The 18,599-nt window shown below is 45.1% G+C and overlaps 1 protein-coding gene across 2 annotated transcripts in view; it reads right to left on the bottom strand.

Moving 5' to 3' along the window:
• Positions 1–18,599, bottom strand: part of INPP5K (inositol polyphosphate-5-phosphatase K) — a 408,122-nt gene that overhangs the window by 276,893 nt on the left and 112,630 nt on the right. For both annotated transcript variants that reach the window (XM_078680171.1, XM_078680170.1), the window contains exon 3: positions 14,390–14,500. In XM_078680171.1, coding sequence (XP_078536297.1) covers positions 14,390–14,500 — 111 coding nt within the window. The remainder of the gene's footprint in view (positions 1–14,389; positions 14,501–18,599) is intronic.

Genomic DNA, 18,599 nt, shown 5'->3' with positions numbered 1-18,599 from the left:
AAACTTTGCTGATGGTATCTAAATGCCTACCATCATTGTCTGGAGGCGCTACAACGGGTGAAGACGGAATGCTTGATCTTCGTTGGGCTGCCTGGAAAATGACTGAGACTGGTTTGTGTTGAACCGTGAGACAAGCAGGTGCATCCTCTGGGGCCTTATACTTCTTCTCCAACTTGGGATATACTTCTGGTACTGTTGCAGGGTTGTGCATAATCTTTAGGCCCTGCCTCTATTCATACAAACTATCATTGAAGGGGACTGTAGAGGTTTCTACTTACCGGCAGTGGTGGTGCTCTATCCTTCTGCCTTCCCGTCCTGGTCCGACGCGGCAGTTAGTGCTGTTGCGCGGAGGGCGGGGAAGGCTTGAGCCACACTTCCGGTTTCACCGAGGGGCAGGTCAGCGCTCTAGTCTGGGCAGGAGGGAGGGCCATAAAAAGAGCATGACCCAGCGGGCGCACAGCGACAAGGGCGGCCGGTGAGAGAGGCTGTTCACCCTCACTTTTTACTCTTATTGCTACGGCGTTTTTAAAAACAAGATACTGCTCTAATTGCTTTTAATTTGTGAAACTATCACTGAATGGGACTGTAGAGGTTGCTACTTACCTTGTTTTGAAAGTAGGGGACCCCTATATAATAATGAACTTGCTATACATAGGGAAGTACAATATACCGGCCGCGCTATGCAACTGAATTGAGCGCCTGGCTTGCCAGGTGTGTTTGGAAACCTCGCTTAAACACACTTTCGCCGATCTTTTGAGATATTCTTCAAGGTGCGGACCTATCCGTTTTTTCCGCTACTTTATTATGTCAAGCTGAGGCTACCTGTAGCGCACATGTTCAGATTACCGCCGCCTATTATCTGATATTCCTCTCGCTGTTCCATAACTTGAGTTCCCATCTTCAGGCAACTTACGTACGTTAGTGAAGGCACTCCTTCTGAATTTCAGGACTTGTCCCTTCTCATTATTTTGTCATCGGCCCTTCACTTTATCATTCTCGGGAGTATTTACGGTCGATGGTTGGTATGCCCAACTTGGTCATTACCTCGCTTTTTAATCTGATTCCTGTCTTGCAATAGACGGTTACCTGATGAAGGCCCAGAAGCCGAAACGCGCGTAGTCCCTATTTACCGCATTGCCTCCATCGTTTTCTTGTCTAATGCCATGTCTATATCTATTATGTTTTTTAGGAGTTTTTATGATGTTGTCTTGTAAATAGTGGATTACTCCTTTAAATTCAAACGTTATGTCTATGAACTTTATTTAACAAATGTATTCAAAAAATAAATATCTAATCAATAAAATGTAAAGAAATTTTCAATCAATTTGGTGATTAGTCCTCTTTTTACTTTCTTTTTTATTTCACCCATTCTAATTATTGCCATTCTTCAACTTAGCTAGAGGTTGCTACTTACCGGCAGTGGTGGTGCTCTATCCTTCTGCCTTCCCATCCTGGTCTGACGCAGCAGTTAGTGCTGTTGCGCGGAGGGCGGGGAAGGCTTGAGCCACACTTCTGGTTTCACCGAGGGGCAGGAGGGCCATAAAAAGAACATGACCCAGAGGCCGCGCAGCGGGCGCGCCGCCCGTCCGCGCCAAGCCGTCGCCAGGAGCCAGTGACCCTGGCCAACTGCCCGTCCAATGTAGCCCCCCTAAACATAAATATTACACAAGACAACAACTCATAAAACTTCAGACTGATCCCTCTCATGTATGCCGGCAGGATATCTGGCCCTATGTAGAAGGCCCTTCTTCCTGTCGGGATTGTCAGTTTCAGGCTGAGCTTTCCCCAGTAGACCTAGGCTCGGCCAACCTTGTTGAACCAATCTTCCCCACACGAAAAGGATGGACAAATCTTTTATGTAACATCCGTTCGCTGTCTAAACATGCGACTGAGGTGTGGGATTTGTTGTCATCAGTCCAACCCGATCTGAGTTTTTTTACAGAGACCTGGCTGAACCCACACTTTGTCCCCGCTATAAACTTTAGGACTCCCAGAAGGATATAAGATGATTAGACCACAAAAATGGGGGGTGGAATTGCAATCGTGCACAAAGAAAGAATTAAGATTTCCATTCTGGATCAATGTGAGGATGTTAATATGGAGATATTGATCTTCAGAATTGAATCCTCCTTGCAAGCTAGCTGGAAAGGGGCATTAATCTATCGGCCCCTGGGACCCATTGCTGATTTTTCCTTGAAATTGGTTAAACTATTAGCCCCATATGTGAACACATGTAAAAATGTTCTACTTTTAGGAGACTTTAATGTTCACAGTGAATGCCTCACCAATTCCGATGCACAAATACTTTTAAATGATCCATCTCTGCTAGGTTTGGCTAAGGTTAATGAAGGCCCAACCCATGTAGCAGGGCATCCCCTGGACATTATCTTTTCAAATTCATCCTTGATTCAGTGCGGCTCCACGCAACAACTCACTTGGTCAGATCACTCAGTGGTTGAGTTTTCTGTTCAGGACCTCGTGAACTTAGAAAAACCCACACCTCCAATACACTTCCTCCATAGGCAGCGGAAGAAGGTCACAGAGGAAAGCTTTCAAACAAGATTTCAGAGATCTCAGATTCGGACATCTGGTAACATCGAGGATGCCTTGTTTAGATACAATTTAGCAGTTTTAACAGCTATTGATAGTATCACACCATTAAAGGCTACCCCGAGTCCTTCTAATAGAACACAGGCAGTTTGGTTCTCTACCCAACTACGAGCCCAAAAACAACAATGCAGGAAATTAGAGAGAACTTGGCGTCCCTCCCATAATGATACAGACAGAGAGCAGTTTCAATTGGCTCGATCCAACTATCACAGAAATAGAAAAGCGTCACAGAAATTGTACATCACTACACAGCTAGCGGAGGCTGGCAACTCTTCTAAAACCTTGTACCAAATCTTGCAATCTTTCATCAATCTGGTAGCCTGTGAAAGCGTAGAGGCTTCGTCACAATCTTTATGTGACGACACTGCCCATTACTTTATTCAAAAAATAGAACTGGTTTATGGAAAAATCATTGTATCAGGAGGTATGATGTAGATCCAGAAGGGCACTAACCAACTTAATCCCATGGGACCTCAGCTATTGGAGAACTTCCCCGCAATCTCGCTGAATGAGGTTGAATTATTGATTAATAAAATCAAGTCCGGCTCTCCTGCCGATCTCATTCCTGCTAGGATTCTTCCCTCCCTGGCCAAAAGTTTGTCCTATCCCATGCAATCCTTCATTAATCTCTCCATTGGAGAGGGACAAGTACCTCTGGAATGGAAAATTGCACAGGTTAGGCCCATCCGGAAGAATATCTAAACTTCCCTGGAAGGATTTCTCCAATCTCCGCCCTATCTCACTCCTTCCGTTTACAAGCAAACTAATGGAAAAGCATGTAAACAACCACCTCTCCAATTTTGTCGAACGTACTGGATGTTTAGACTCTTCCCAGTCCGGTTTTAGGCCCAAATACAGCACCGAATCAGCTCTTCTAGTGGTCACGGATAACATCAGGATGACCCTAGATAAGGGCCACTCTATGATTCTGGTGCTGTTGGACCTATCGACGGCGTTCAACACAATCTCGCACAACATCCTGACTAACAGACTGGAAGAGGTTGGGTTAAGGAAAACAGCTTTACAATGGGTGAGGAGTTTTCTATCCGACCGTTTTCAGATAGTTAACCTGGGCCCGTACCGATCAGCTCCCGCTAGGTTGTCCAAAGGAGTTCCACAGGGCTCATGTTTGAGCCCTACACTTTTTAATATCTATATTACTCCCTTGACCAATATTGTGAGGGCCCATGGGTTCATCCCCATTTCATATACTGATGATATCTAGCTACAGTTTCCATTTAACAACTTCACTCCAGCGGTACAGGCGGCCTTCTCTAAGGGGATGAGAGCAATATCTGACTGGATGCAAAACAACTTCCTCCAGTGCAACGTGGGGAAAACTGAAATTATGCTCTTCGGAGAGGCACCCCTTCTATGGACTCCTGAATGGTGGCCGACAGATCTAGGCCCCCTTCCTATCCCTAAGATGTCAGTAAAAAATCTAGGGATCCGGCTGGACCAGGCACTTACGCTGAAAGAGCATGCCTCTCAAACAGCCAGGGTTTGTTTCCATACAATAGACCTACTCCGCCGAGTTTTTCCCCTACTACCGGACTCTACTCGAAAAACACTTGTCCAGGCACTTGTATTAAGTTACCTGGACTACTGCAACGGCCTGTTAGTCTCTGCCAATGATGCTTCATTGGCAAGACTACAGGTGGTTCAGAATACTGCGGCACGATTAGTCCTTAATGTCCCCCCTAGGACTCCCTCCCGCCCTCATCTGATAAAATTGCACTGGCTCCCTATGAGTCAAGTTTAAAATCTGCTGGATCATTCATAAGGCATTGTTCAACTCAGGACCTTTATGTCTCTCTGAGAAAGTTATGTTGTATGGCCCTTCAAGATCACTTCGCTCAAGTACGAAAGCTCAGCTTGTGGTGCCACGAGTAAGAAGAGCAAGATTGGGAGGAAAGGCCTATCCCATCTTGGCCCTCGTTACTGGAATGAGCTGCCGCTGCCCTTGAGGCAGTGTTTGGACCATCTACAATTCCGAAAGCAGTTGATGACCATCCTTTTCCTCACTTACTAACTCATTGGAGTTTTTCCGCCACCCATATATCGCTGAAGTGCTGAGATACCTCTTTGGGGGTCGATTCTAGTGCTATACAAACAAACAAATTAATAAATAAAATAAATAGTCTATGATGGGTATGGCTTTTACAGTTTTGTGAAAGAGCTCCTAAAAAGCAAACAGGAAACAATCCTGTCGCGTGGCAGGCATAGGTAGGTGAAAGTGAGTGGTCGCCCACTCTAGGAGGCAGCGGAAAACTACTATATCCTCAGGAGGTGAGTCAATAATTTGAGGTGATGGAGATGCTGGTGTTGGCAGAACATAGTCGTCCCATTCATCATGGTGATCCAGAAGCTCACCTTCTTCCCAGTCCTCATCAGATGAAGTTGCATTGTCTAATCGTAGCACAGACAGAGATCTGTGCACTGCTGCAGTGGGAGGCAGAGTAATAATTGGCTGAGGAGAGAGAGGCTGAGAAGGTACATAAGTTGCTGCAACAGGAACATGGCAACCTGGAGTAGAGACTGAATGGAAGCGAGTCTTGAAGTCAGATAACAGTCTGTATATCCGTCAGGAGAGTGGACGGTACACATATAATATCTTGTTGGCATAGCGGAGGGTGGTGATAGCCCTGTAAGTAGCAGTACTACTCATAATATTCTCCTTCATCCGAGTAATCCTGGCATTTTACATGAAGCTCAAATAGGCTCTGAGGTGCTCCATAATGGTTACCTTCATCCAAATCTTCCTGATCTAGGAGGTGTGATGGGAGCAGTGAGGACATCTTACTCGGGAAGGGAAGGGATGGCGTAATCCGTTTTTAGAATTTCTGTACCTGAGTCATCGACGATGAAAGAGGCAAGGAAGACGGTCATTTGATAATTGGCGGTTGGATCGTCAACAGGTTAGGCTCTGTAGACGGGAAGGCACCTATGGGCAAAGGAGAAGTGTTCAGTTGCTGCGTCTTCATTGGTGGAGTAGTCAACCAGCGCTCTGTCGATGGTGGGTCTCCCGTCAATGACGGCACCAGCTAAAGTAATACGTTCATCGTCGCCGGCACTGGCACTGAAGCCAATGACAAAAGGATTGACGGTGATGATACCGTCATGGGCACCGTGATGGTGATAACTGTAGATGCCACTGAAGATGCTGAGGAGGACTTCATTGATGTCTTCGTCAACGGAGATGCCATCGACGAGCCACCCGTCAGTGTTTTTTTTTAAAGATATGCTGCACCACAAGAGGAGATGTAGGGGGCTCCAAAGTAGACCTCTGAAGTGATTTTAAAGAGATGTCTGGCTTCTTTTTCTCCTTTCTAGATGGAGGTAGGACCCACTTGTAAGTTGACATGGAGGGGCTTCTGTGCTTATGAGCACCCTCAGAAGAAGTTTTTGACACCTTTTTAGAGGTTCTTGAGAGGTATGAGGTAATGGATCCTCTCTAGCTCTTTTAACGGGTGTTTCAGAAGATGACATAGAGGAGGTGTCGCTTTCTGCATCAGACAGAGGGTTCTCTCTGCATTTGGGTTTCAGCAGCCAGTGTAGGAGACATCCTTCTCTGTCCTTTAAAGTCTTATTAGAAAACATGCAACCTACCTTACAGTCCCTTGTTTTATGCTCCGGATAGAGACAGTATATACAGTCTTTATAAGGGTCACCAATGTAGAGCCTTTTCTTCTTGCAAGTGCCAAAGGATCTGACATGGTTGAAACTAGTTTGAAGCACCAAAAGACCAAGTGTAGGTAGTTGTAGAGGGAAACCACTGATGTAGAATAGAAAACTATGTGAAAATCTTCATTAGATATTTGTGACTGAAGAAAACCAAGCAGAGCTCAGAGGAGATGCCCTAGCACAACATGCGGTAGAAAATCTGAGGGACTGCAGCTTCTCTCAGGAAGGTTCTAAAGGGTGGTACCATCTGATTGGTTGACTTTTAAAGTTGGTCCTATTTTATTAAGAACAGTGAAATGTTACTAAACTAGGTCTCTATTGTCTGTGTTTATTATGACAATGCTTTAATAAGGTATTGGGGACTCGCTTCTCGGATATGGGAGGTGGCAGCTCCTCTATAGGGGAGTGGGGGCATCGCCCCACTGCTTTCTCGCAGTGCGAGAAGGCAGAAACATAAAATGGTAAAACTACCAATTTATGTTTCTGCTTCTCGCACTGCGAGAAAGCAGAAGTGTCTGGAGTGCCTGGTTGTGGGCGGGAGGGTAGGCGGTCCTGCTCGAGGGCAGGGGGGGAGTGGCTTTGCCCACTGTTGTGGGTATTGACTGTGGTCGACCAACCCAGTCATGCACACTCTCCCTATGATGCAGCCTACATAGAGAAAATGGCCTGGCTGGGGCACTCTCCGCTGCGCCTCACCAATCATAACGCTGACTTGCAGCGTTGTGATTGGCTTAGCCTAGGGTAGGGGAGGGAGGCTGCCTGCTGGCTGCTTCCTGTTCCTCCAGGATTCCGAACACGCGGGACGGTACTGGCGGTAAGGTAGGTAACTTTTTATTTTTTATTCCCCCCACGCGCAGGGCCAAGGTGTCATTTTCATCGTCTTTACAGCGAAGGAAGGGGCAGAGAGCAGCGGGACCTGCTCCCGGATGAAAATGCCTTTTTAAGGACATGCATCTTAGCCGCGCTCTCATGAAGTGCTTTTGAATAACAAGAAGCCTTATGGTGTGAAATACACGCTAGACATCCTAAGTTTGTGGTTCAGATCCCACTAATACAATGCCTACACCTTCCTTGGCTGCTTCACGGTCAAGTACATCCTCAACTCTGCTTATGTATCGATATGCACCGCGGCTATAGTTTCTCCTTGCGCACTTTATAAATACGGATATTGTTTCTCTACACTTCTGCGTCATTGGCTTTTAAAACAGTTGCAGAATTTTAGCGTAAGCAGCCGAGATAGGTGCGTATGAACTGCACGGGATCGAATCTCAACGTGACTCTGCTGTTTATCCTTCCACCTGGGGCAAATGAAGACCGTTCCTAAGGTGGCAGACTTGCAAAATTACAGTGCTTGGAGGCCGCTTTGAGGCACTATTTGAGTGTTACATTAAAAAACATGTTTCTTCAGCAAACAGCACACCACCACCGCGCACACCTTATGCCACTAAGAAAGTGTGGCAGGCAGACGCAGAGAGTTGGCGATATCTTACGTCCATCTTCGCAGTCAGCACCCCTGAAATCCCTAAGCAACGCGCAGATTGTCAACATGAATGCTCAGAACTGGACGTGAATCTGCGGGCCTGGGTAGTATCAGATGTTCCGAAGTCGCTTAACTCATCAGATGTCAACGAGCTCGTCCGATGGGACACCAAATGTAATTAGAATTGTGACATGTAATACTGTCAGATATCAGGATTTCAGAAGCCAAATAATCTAGTGCTATTTTTTCATACTTTAATGCCAGGTTACACACTGCCTTAGTCATATACGTGATTCCAGTGAGTCACTGGAACCATCCCTGTAGGAACACCAAATTCTCCTCTCTGTTGACAAGAGGATTCCCACACGGTTTTTACAATGTTTTGTATAGATTTTTAATGTTCATTGTTTGTAATACTTTTCCATGATATTCATTAAGTTCATTCAATAATCCACAAATAAGGCATTATCATTTTAAATGCATGTCCAATGCATTTCGGGCATATACCATGCCCTTCATCAGGGAACAATAATGCCTCTTGACCGTAGCTGATGTGTGCTTTTACATATGGTTGAAACAGTCCAGTGATGGTCTTTCAGTTCCAGGTTCTCCTACATGAAGACGCCACTTCACTTTTTTTGAAAGTCGATGCGAGTGTTGTGCGTGCTGTTTTTTAGGAATAGGGATTTGCGGCTCAGATGGTATTTGCGCTTTGGCATTCAGTGTTTTGTAGCTGTGCAAAAATAATGAGGTGGAAAGAAATGCAATCTGCCGGGCATGCAAGGCAGGAACAGGTGTGGCACAGACTGCTCCTCAGCCGGAGACAGAAAAAGGCAACCGCAATTGCAAGAAAAAGAATTGCGTTGAGTGGCGGTCTGGGGATGGAGGGGGAAGAAAGAGTGATTATGTGTTACGGTAGCAGCAAGTAGGAAAATAATCCTCCTCTTGTGTATGTAAGCTCTGCTACTGCGGGATGCAGGGTAATAAGCTCACATGACATGCCTGGAGGTGAATTCCGGCCTGCACTTATTTGGGTGAATATTTAGACAAAGGCTGATTATCCAAGCAAAAAAATCGGACTGTATCACTCATTTGATCTTAAGAGAATGCCTGTCCTTAGATAATGTGGCTAGTATGCCCTGGCTTAATTATATTAAAAGAGGGTTTGAATGGATTGGGTGGGGCGTTTTATTCTTTAAGCCAGATGCTATTGTAAGAAAGGATGTGGAATTAACCAAGATAGCCTTTCTGAGCTGAAGGTAAGCAGATCGGGATGCAGAAGAGGCACGGAAACGAGTATTCGGGCATACTTATTGCTTTAATCGACGCCACTGTCAGAACCATTTCTTATTGGGTCCTTGACAACACATGAAACATGTCTTTTAACCAGGTTCCGGATAAATCTCTTCCATCTCCTGCTAGCAAGACCCAAGGGGGCTTCCAGAGGCCAAGGGCTAGCTTCTGGTGGCTGCGACAGAATGTCTACTCAGGATTTGCTGCACTTCATGTTTTTTTGTAAATTGTATGAAGTCCCCAGGAGGAACGTTTTAGCTCCTATTTTAAAGAAATTGAATTTTACTCAAGTAAGACCAGCACTGATGTATCTTCAATTGTTGAAGGATGATTGTATCTAATTTTTATAGTAGCGTTTTTAAAAGCATCTATTAAATCTAGGCACTTTATGGACATGCAGAGTCTACTCATTTAGACATGTTTTCAGATGATCTATTGTGTGGTAACGGAGTTTGTTTTTTAAATTATGTTAACAATTCTTTGTTTGTATGTATTGTATTTGTGTAACTTTTATGGTTTTGTAAACAAAAACCGAATAAAGTTTATTGATTGATTCATTGATTGATTGTATCAGCCACTGGACCAGGTACATTATAGTTCATACAATTTGGCACCTTTGGAGCCTGGAATGTGACTATTATAACTGAATCCTCATTGCCAACATCTTTCTAAATCACAGAACTTGAGATTTCAGTCGGTGCAAGGCCAGCTTTAACTCTTGATTCAGAAAAGGGGGTGGTGATGAACAGAGTGCCTGAATTAAGCAGACCACTCTTACCCAGTCCAAAGATCAGGGCTTGATCCATCACCGTTTTTTAGCTCACTGCACCATCCCAGCTCAGAACTTGGCTATATGCAAATTAGTCTGTTCCTGTCCCAGTGCATGATGGGAACAGGGCAAACCAAACTACCAAGCCAATTCTTGTACTGGGAAGGAAACAAGCTTCCTGGGACCGGTTTCTGCCATTTCAGGCGTCGTCGGCCCGGCTTGCTTGAATCCTGATGGAATCATTTTGTCCACCATAAGCGTGGAAGGGTATACTCAGACATGAGTCCCTTGCTCACTGCTCAATCAGGATTCAAGCAAGCCGGGCCGACGACGCCTGAAATGGCAGAAACCGGTCCCCGGAAGCTTGTCTCCTTTCTGGTGAAGAATTGGCTTGGTAGTTTGGTCTGCCCTGTTCCCATGATGCACTGGGCCAGGGACAGACTAATTTGCATATAGCCAGGTTCTGAGCTGGGATGGGGCAGTGAGATAAATAACCGTGATGGATCAAGCCCTGATCTTTGGACTGGGTAAGAGTGGTCTGCTTAATTCAGACACTCTGTTCATCACCACCCCCTTTTCTGAATCATTTTGTCCACCATAAGCGTGGAAGGGTATACTCAGACATGAGTCCCTTGCTCACTGCTCCATCAGGATTCAAGCAAGCCGGGCCGACGACGCCTGAAATGGCAGAAACCGGTCCCCGGAAGCTTGTCTCCTTTCTGGTGAAGAATTGGCTTGGTAGTTTGGTCTGCCCTGTTCCCATGATGCACTGGGCCAGGGACAGACTAATTTGCATATAGCCAGGTTCTGAGCTGGGATGGGGCAGTGAGCTAAATAACGGTGATGGATCAAGCCCTGATCTTTGGACTGGGTAAGAGTGGTCTGCTTAATTCAGACACTCTGTTCATCACCACCCCCTTTTCTGAATCATTTTGCCCACCATAAGCGTGGAAGGGTATACTCAGACATGAGTCCCTTGCTCACTGCTCCATCAGGATTCAAGCAAGCCGGGCCGACGACGCCTGAAATGGCAGAAACCGGTCCCCGGAAGCTTGTCTCCTTTCTGGTGAAGAATTGGCTTGGAAGTTTGGTCTGCCCTGTTCCCATGATGCACTGGGCCAGGGACAGACTAATTTGCATATAGCCAGGTTCTGAGCTGGGATGGGGCAGTGAGCTAAATAACGGTGATGGATCAAGCCCTGATCTTTGGACTGGGTAAGAGTGGTCTGCTTAATTCAGACACTCTGTTCATCACCACCCCCTTTTCTGAATCATTTTGTCCACCATAAGCGTGGAAGGGTATACTCAGACATGAGTCCCTTGCTCACTGCTCCATCAGGATTCAAGCAAGCCGGGCCGACGACGCCTGAAATGGCAGAAACCGGTCCCCGGAAGCTTGTCTCCTTTCTGGTGAAGAATTGGCTTGGTAGTTTGGTCTGCCCTGTTCCCATGATGCACTGGGCCAGGGACAGACTAATTTGCATATAGCCAGGTTCTGAGCTGGGATGGGGCAGTGAGCTAAATAACGGTGATGGATCAAGCCCTGATCTTTGGACTGGGTAAGAGTGGTCTGCTTAATTCAGACACTCTGTTCATCACCACCCCCTTTTCTGAATCATTTTGCCCACCATAAGCGTGGAAGGGTATACTCAGACATGAGTCCCTTGCTCACTGCTCCATCAGGATTCAAGCAAGCCGGGCCGACGACGCCTGAAATGGCAGAAACCGGTCCCCGGAAGCTTGTCTCCTTTCTGGTGAAGAATTGGCTTGGTAGTTTGGTCTGCCCTGTTCCCATGATGCACTTGGCCAGGGACAGACTAATTTGCATTTAGCCAGGTTCTGAGCTGGGATGGGGCAGTGAGCTAAATAACGGTGATGGATCAAGCCCTGATCTTTGGACTGGGTAAGAGTGGTCTGCTTAATTCAGACACTCTGTTCATCACCACCCCCTTTTCTGAATCATTTTGTCCACCATAAGCGTGGAAGGGTATACTCAGACATGAGTCCCTTGCTCACTGCTCCATCAGGATTCAAGCAAGCCGGGCCGACGACGCCTGAAATGGCAGGAACCGGTCCCCGGAAGCTTGTCTCCTTTCTGGTGAAGAATTGGCTTGGTAGTTTGGTCTGCCCTGTTCCCATGATGCACTGGGCCAGGGACAGACTAATTTGCATATAGCCAGGTTCTGAGCTGGGATGGGGCAGTGAGCTAAATAACGGTGATGGATCAAGCCCTGATCTTTGGACTGGGTAAGAGTGGTCTGCTTAATTCAGACACTCTGTTCATCACTACCCCCTTTTCTGAATCAGCTTTAACTCTTGGCATGCAGGAATCGGCTGTTGCAGGCAATTTTACCTAAATGTTTCCTGGGGACGTAGGAGGATCAGCTGATGGCATTTTTTTGTCTTGTGTTTTTTGCCATGCGGAAATGGATGTCTTAAGCACATTGTCCACTCACCCCCTTTTCTGTGACATGCTGAAAAAGTGAACAAGATTGTCGATTAAAAGTGAAATTAGACATGCAAAACCTACAATTCTACTCGTTTATTGTAAGAAACCTTACGGTCATTGCCATGACTTCTAATTTCTTAAAATATGACACTTGAAAAGTGGAATGAAGAATTTTATGTATAATATTTAAGCTTGGATTTTAGTGCCTGAATTCAGAGGTACAAGCTTGAACGTTTGACTAACTTTTCCCCAGTAGAGAGGTGTGTGTACACCTGTGAGTGAGCATTGGTCTCTGTGGAGCTGGGTGAAGGTACAAGACCAAAGCTGTGTGAAGTGAGGGGAGGGGAGGTGCAGTGACCGATCTATGTTTATTAGGCCCAACACTAATTGCTTAATTAACCTTCCTGCTTCCTCTAATTTGCATGAAAATGCACCATTTGTTCACTCTTTTTTCAAACTTTTCATGGGGGGAGAGCCCCACCAAACGCCCCCACAGGGTGTTTGTGCTCGCTCGCCGCAGTGCAGTACGACAAGAATGTTACGCCGCACCACTTTCAAATGTCACCAGCCGCCACTGAATATGGGGAATGATTCAAGTATGTGAATTTATGAAAGTTCCAAAACTTGAGTAATTCAGAATTAGATTGAAGCTCCCCTTTTGATGGTCTCTTGCTTTCCCCTACGATCCCTGAATATGTCCACATACTGTACTTCTTGGCCAATTAAATAGTATTTGCCTAAACTTCGAGACATGACTGCCTGCACTAGCTTAAAAACATTTTGCACTGGACTGGGTCCAGAATACCTTTGTCTCCCCCATCGACTGATGAAGCGATCCCAGTTGCTGAGTATCAGTTTGAAGATGAAGAAGAGCAGGTCCTTGACCATGAGGAAGTCAACATAGGGATTAGGTACCTGGAAGCCTCAGTGGACTTCATCACAAGCAGAAAAAGCCAGGGAGCACAAGGACCTTGCATTCCAACTGGACAGAACTACTCCAGAAGAAACCTTTCTGAGCAGCGCTTGAGACACTGCAGAAAAGTGTTATAAACCGGCAAGGTTAGCAATCCAGCACCATCCCGAACCTGTCTGGTAATACCACCCTTACCCCCCTCAACTTGCCTTAAGTGACAGTGCAAGTGAGTTTCATTTAGATTCCTTGCACTTCATTGTATCTTACATAGATAGAATGAAAATCTGGCTACCACCCAGCTCTCCCCATACCTACATTGGAAAATGGTACTCCAGCCCTAAATCCATTAATTGGTGGAATCGGTGGATACCCAGTCCTGTGGTTACCCTGCTAACTGAAAATCTCTCTTATGGGGCTGTTGCGAGATACATAATGCTGTAGTTTGGTACCCTATTTGCACGCTGTCTCCCTTTTGAAATCCTGAGACCAGTTTCACCCTTAACTAGTATCACTCCAGAACGGTGTCCTGTTGGACAATGCCCACTAAATATTAAACCATGAATTTAAATAAAATATACTGGTCTAGGTATCCTATAAACTCACCAGTGACTTGAGTGGGGCTCTTGTTCCTGTTTTGTATGGAGCTGAGAGACTGGGGAGTGTTTTGGCAAGATACTCAGCAGCAGGGTCTCAAATTTACTGATATGCCAAACCTTGCACAAAGAAACTAGAGCAAGTGGTAGATAGATAATAATAACCTGAAGCCAATCCATCTTTCAGTGGGGCTATGTGTTTTACACTGATTGAGAGTTTGTAAACAGTTCTTAGTAAAATGCTGGAACTAGTCTTTAATCTTCGAGCCATAGACCAGAACTAATCAAATCTGCTTCAAAGTTGGCCCATGGGATAACATATCACATGGCCTAATGTTATTCATTTTTGAAGTACTAAGCGTTTTGATGCAATGTTTGAATTTGTAACTTTGACCTGGAGGTGCTAGCACTTTATAGTTTTCTGTACTTGCCCTAATTTAAACAGCCCTAGTTAACTTACCAGTAAATAAAGACCTTTTCTTGGAAGTGATAGCTCTTACTAGGCATTGTATTTAAATGTTAATTTGTGTGACATGCTCTAATGAAGGTTCTAATCCACTCCTACTCACCATAGAAGGACTAAATCATTTACACTCACCCAATGATGTACATGTCCACACCAGTTCCCGCGCTCGACTCTATATGCAGCAGACTAGAGACATCATCAGGGGGACCGGCAGTGCCCACATTCCAGGTAACCACGTGCAGCCTGCAAGAAGAGGAACAGTAATGAGGATAATACAGAGAGCACAATGAATCCATGAAAGCTCCGTAGTGGGTCAAGGTGATAACAGGACCCTCACACTAGCAAGGCCAGCCTACCAATGAGGGTAGAACAGGACAAAACATGATACAGCAGGAAGATCAGCACACAAAATAATAGGCGTCATGCCATAGTGAGACAAAGCATGCTTCCCAGGCTTGCCCAAAAGGGATTGCCAGGGTGCAGGGTCCTTCGAGTCATAGACAATTGCAAGGGACAGGGCCAGGAGATGAGGCAAGGTAGGGTGTATCGTCCACCATAAGCAGGTTTTTCTGATACAAGGAAGACCAGACAGGGAACATAAGGAATGTCGGATAGGTAGGCTGGTATGTACATTAAAACAACTTCACAACTCAAGACTTCTGCTCTTCCGCAGACTGACAGAAACAGCTCTCGCCATATCACAACAATGGCCACCACTCACCATCTTACCACAAGGGTTATCTCTCCTCAGATCACTACAATATCTAATGCTCCCCCTTTCACTACATAAGGAGCTGCACTCCCCCAGTACACCAAGGCCATTGCTGTCCACTAGAAGAGCAAACAATGCCTAACAAGGGCCAAAGCTTTCTTTTTTGCCAGAAGGGTCACTGCTCCCCTTCGTAAAACAAGAACCACCTACAGATATCTCACCATAGGAGTCCGCAACTCTCCCTCTTACTGTGAGGCACAAAGCCTCACTCTCGTTGCAAGCACAACTGGTTCCACTCTCACTACAATATAACCAGTCCTACATTTGCTAAAAAGACTACTACACTCTGTCATGCAACACCGCTGAACCTGCTCCGGCAATAATCTCACCTGGCACCCCCCTTCTGGTTTAAGGGTCACCACCATTCCTCACTTAACAACTCGCTATTCTCATTCCTCCATTGCTCCTCCAACTTTCACTGAAAGGTTAACTGTTCTCTCTCTTTCACTAAAAAGACCTCCTTTTAATTCAAGACACTCCACTGCTCAATTCACCTAGGTATCCTTATCTCAATTCAAGAACCTCTGTTACTCCCTTGACTAGAAATGAGAACTAACCTGTAACTCCAGTCCTCCAGAGTTAGTATGTTTCATTAAAGGGACATGCTTGAAATATTCTGACCGGGGAGGAGGAAGTGTCGTATGTGAATATATGAAAGATACCAACATTGGAGATCTGGAGTTACAGTTAGCAACTAATTTCTTCTCTAGCATTGGATCTTTCAAATATTGGGTAAGTTCATTAAATCATCTCATCTTTGGTGAATGCAAGGTACAGCTCATTTACGGTGAACACCTGTAATTATCTGACTTGCTTGCTGAGGAGAAGCGTGGTTTGCCACGAAACCAGTTTCAGGTGGCCTTTCAAGTTTAGTATCCTTTTTTGTTCAAGAAATCGCAATCTTGTTATTGGAATGGTGGAAGATTTCCCGGTGTTCTAGATCTGCCCTAGTTCTTGGAATAGGCGGCGGTAGGGGCACAAGCCTCTACCTTTGACAGAGCCTTGACGTGACAGTTGTTAAAAAATAGATATAATTTGAAGGAAGGCAGCCACCCGCACTAGACACTTTGTAAAGATCCAGGACGAAGAGTTCGGTTTAAATCGCAGCACCTGAATTGATAATACTGCCGCACTACTTTTCAACCCACTTCATGCACTGGCTGCAAGGCTTTGCACTCAACCCACCATGGAGAGTGGTACAGGGCCTAAGACATAATAAGCAGCAACCTCTTTCGTTGATTGGTGTTGTCAATAGCCCAAACGCGTAAGTATCTCCTCCTATTCTGTCTTCATAACCTCTCCAAGAAAACTGAACAATTGTTCAGACTCCTGTGCCTCAGCATGTACACTCTCCTTTTGCCACCCTTACTATGTCATGTTAAAATGTTATGTATCACCATATCGTTGTGATCTGATGTTCCTCTGCTGTGTTCTTGGTCAGATTTTCCACAAAACGTGGCATGCATTAAGTTTTCTCTTTTCTAGAAAATGGAAGACCTCCTAGATGTCAAGGTCTTTGCATACTTTCTCTTCCTCTGTAGTCTAACGATGACACTGCACATCTACCTGCAGCTTTGCAGTAGTAGATGGTCCTCTTTAACGTCTCCCCCTCCAGATTGTGCCTTTCTGGAAGCTGCAAGTTGCAGCAACCCTTTAACAGTTCTCTTGCTCCTTACAAAATGGCAGATGGCCTCTTGCTGACAAGGGAAATGCATGTGTTGCTGTGGTGTAAGGATACCTGAGCTCTCAGCCTATGAGAAGCTCAGGATGCCCTTTGAAATACAAAATAGTCCGATGATGACCAACCACAGACAATGCATGAAGTTCAGCCCGGGGAGCACGAGGTCCGGGTTGTGTTTCATGTCAATGACCCCTTTTAAGATTTTAAATTATGGCAGGGTACAACTAGGAGGCCATTTAAATATAGGGAAAATTACATTTTGTTAATTGTATAAAGACCCCAAACGTGTGCATGGCCTGCAGGCTACTTCTTGAGGCCACAGACTCAGTAGAACCAGGACTCTGTACTTTCAAGATGATACTTATAGTCTACTGCCTCAGTGGGGAGGCTGTAGATGAAGGGTCCTGACTTAGTAGACCTGTGCCTGTCGAGGTCCACAATCCATTCACGTGGACGCAAGCGCTGCGATACAGGCTTACTTTTATTTTTAACTATTGTCGTCTGGGGTGACCTGGCAAACAGGGTGCGCTAGCCTTGCCAACTTATGTGGCTTTCTAAACCTTGTTCTTAATGCAGGCGCCATGACTGTATTCTGAAATGGCATCCACAGACAAAATGTTGTCTTGCAGCTAGACAATCAGAAAGTTCGGGTCTTCAAAGATTGTGGGTCTTTGGACCTGATAAGGTCAACAGAAAACAAAGCTCCCTCACCTAATAGGACTCCTCTTTTTTCAAATTTGGATATGCAGACCGGCTGCGAACTAAAACGACCAAGATATACAAAAAAATAACCCTTTAAAGCTCACCAGGCACCTTTTTTTTATTTAATGCTAATATCTCAACCACTACTGGACAAATTTACATCAAACCAACAAAGACACACTTTCTGAATAATGTTCTGCTTATACGATAAGTTTAGTGTAAATGTGTTCTGTGATTTGGCTGTAGGTGAAAACAAATTTTCTTTTGGGAGTTAAAATTGAAAAACACATTTTTATTCTCTTCTCCTTTTACTATGTTTTGCATGGAACCGCACACAATTTGCCGTGAATAACCTTAGCTAACTACAATGATCGAGTGCCAAGTGTGGTGCAGGTCCGTCCAAATGGGGTCAATAGATTAGAAATAAATCCCAAAAATTATTTTCAATGGAAAATGCAGCTCGACAACAAAATACAGGATGAGGTCTTTGAAATTACTTAACAAACTTGAACTGTGAGATTTACTCAGCAGTCCTTTATTTTATCAATTTCCGTAAAATATATTTTTTAAAATGCTCAACTGCTAGCGTCAAAATTCGCAAAGTAGAAGGTGGGATTTTTTTTTTAAACAATCAACAAATGAATAAAGAAGTGGCTAGCACGTGCTTTGTGATAGTCAGTGTTACACAATGCTTCCTCAAGGCTTAGACTTTGCTACATATAAAAATCCGTTTAAGGACATTAATTGTTGTGCAGTCTATTCAGATTGTAAGGATGAATGGATGATAATGTAAACTTCTACTTTTGTTGAAGGGGGTAAGGCAAGCCATGACGAGATCAGCTCTAGTTGGCTACGTGAGTCAGTCAAATACAGAACCACTTAACTCTGACTGTCACAGAACCCTCCACCCACTGCAGCCTGTGTGCCTGGCAGACCACAACCAAACATGCCATCGGTCAGCGCGCCCACAATATTCTGATGTAAAGAAGGAAGAATGAAGGGGAGCATTTAGGAAGGGGCAGAGCCGGTGAAAAGGTACTTCTAAACGTATCTGAGAATTGAGAATTGAGACTTGGGGAGGGTGCAAGAGACCCAAGGTTTTAGACATTGTTAGACTATTCTGTGGGTGAGGCTGGCAGACTGCTGGATCTTATATGAAACACATGAGCCTAAGCATCACAACCAAC

The sequence above is a fragment of the Lissotriton helveticus genome, chromosome 3_1, assembly GCF_964261635.1.
Source record: "Lissotriton helveticus chromosome 3_1, aLisHel1.1, whole genome shotgun sequence".
NCBI lineage: Eukaryota > Metazoa > Chordata > Amphibia > Caudata > Salamandridae > Lissotriton > Lissotriton helveticus.
The sequence above is the reverse complement of the archived record's forward strand: the minus strand, read 5'-3'. Positions and strand labels throughout refer to the sequence as shown.